Below are 1699 nucleotides of genomic sequence, written 5' to 3' on the forward strand. Positions count from 1 at the left end.
CGTGTAGCTTTGCGCGAAATTCAAAAACAAACACTATTAATGATTATTATTACATTGTAAATTGTCCAGTGAGTAACCTCAATAATTATCAAGTATCGAGAACTGCTGTTCACCGTTTTTTTTTCTGTCACTATATATATTTTTAATCCATCCAGTGCCTTCCTTATCAGACATGGAACAGCTGACCCCATCTCCTTCACCGACAACAAGTAAGCGATCTGGTATGATGGTTAAATTATGTGATACTCCTGAAACAAAATACTCGGGTAAGTTCACGAAATCTTCTGACGAAAGTATTCTAAGATTTTATACAAGTCCAAAGAGAGAGAACTGTTCTCCTACCTGTTACATATTGAAAATTTGAAACAATCCAAGGCCGCGTTAAATAATTTAACTTTTACTAGTTGAGACGTACCTTGGATTTAGGTTTAGAAATATGCCTGTTTTTTATTTAATTTACGCTATTCGCCAACAAGATTGATTCACACCGTTTTTGGTTTTGACACAAATAAGCTTTAATATGTATATACAACACTATAATTTACAATAGCAACCATTATGATTAATTATTACAAAGTTTTCAGACAGAAATGGGCCCGGCATGGCCAGGTGGTTAAGGCGCTCGACTCGCAATCTGAGGGTCGCAGGTTCGAATCCCCGTCACAACAAACATGCTCGCCCTTTCAGCCGTGGGGGCGTTATAATGTGACGGTCAATCCCACTATTCGTTGGTAAAAGAGTAGCCCAAGAGTTGGCGGTAGGTGGTGATGACTAGCTGCCTTCCCTCTAGTCTTACACTGCTAAATTAGGGACGGCTAGCGCAGATAGCCCTCATGTAGCTTTGCGCGAAATTCAAAACAAACAAACAAACAGACAGAAATTTCAATAACTTACAAATAGCCTAAAATCGTCTTTCTAGTTCAGAGTCTCCTTGATATTCGGCGAGGTGTACGTACACGTATGATCGGCGGGAAGCTAACTAGTTCTGTCATGCACTGAATTGTTAGACCGTTGAAGTAAGATAATATTTTCACAAAATCACTAATGTCCGATGAGAAATTGGTAGTATTCTTGGAGAGGTATTAACGTTTTATGGGAATTCACTGACGTTCGAAATTTATAACTGTTCCTGGTCAAATGTCGTATATTTTCCGGTTTATAAGGGTTAACGAAATCACAGTTTATAGCTCACACGGTTATAACGGTTTCATAGTAGGCCTGTCTGTTTTTTGTTGTTGTTGTTTTTTGGCGCGATGCCGTGCTACTTTACAGGCTAAACACATCTTCTAGAACCTTCTAATAATACCGGATACGGAAATAGATAACATTGTTGATTCTTGTTCACGAATGTTCTACAATCTTGGAGAATTGGCGGGAATTTCGCCATACATAACTAACACGGTAAGCTAGGCACGCCCTCAAATATAAACTTATTCGAAACAAACGTTCACATTAAAATAAATATATCACAAATTCGTTATACACAACACATATCTGATAATACAAGTCAAGCCTACTTCTAAATACAAATTCAATCCAAACAACGTTCATATTAAAAAAAAATACATAATGATAAATTCGTTACAACTCCCTCCTTAGAGAATTAAAAATTTGCTTTAGACAATTTTTAATTAACTCATTATATATATATTGGGAAGATTACCTAATGTATAATACATTATTTTAAAGGGTTATACAG

General features: G+C 36.4%; 1 protein-coding gene across 1 annotated transcript in view; it reads left to right on the forward strand.

Annotated features, from left to right (window-relative positions):
• The window catches only part of LOC106474513 (Down syndrome cell adhesion molecule-like protein Dscam2), a gene marked incomplete at both ends in the record, with an annotated part of 37512 nt that extends 37246 nt beyond the window's left edge, over positions 1-266 (forward strand). Inside the window, one exon of the mRNA XM_022402823.1 lies at positions 156-266. Coding sequence (XP_022258531.1) covers positions 156-266 — 111 coding nt within the window. The remainder of the gene's footprint in view (positions 1-155) is intronic.
• Positions 267-1699: the final 1433 nt, after the last annotated feature.

Source organism: Limulus polyphemus, unplaced genomic scaffold (genome assembly GCF_000517525.1).
Source record: "Limulus polyphemus unplaced genomic scaffold, Limulus_polyphemus-2.1.2 Scaffold7309, whole genome shotgun sequence".
In the NCBI taxonomy this organism is placed as follows: Eukaryota; Metazoa; Arthropoda; class Merostomata; order Xiphosura; family Limulidae; genus Limulus; species Limulus polyphemus.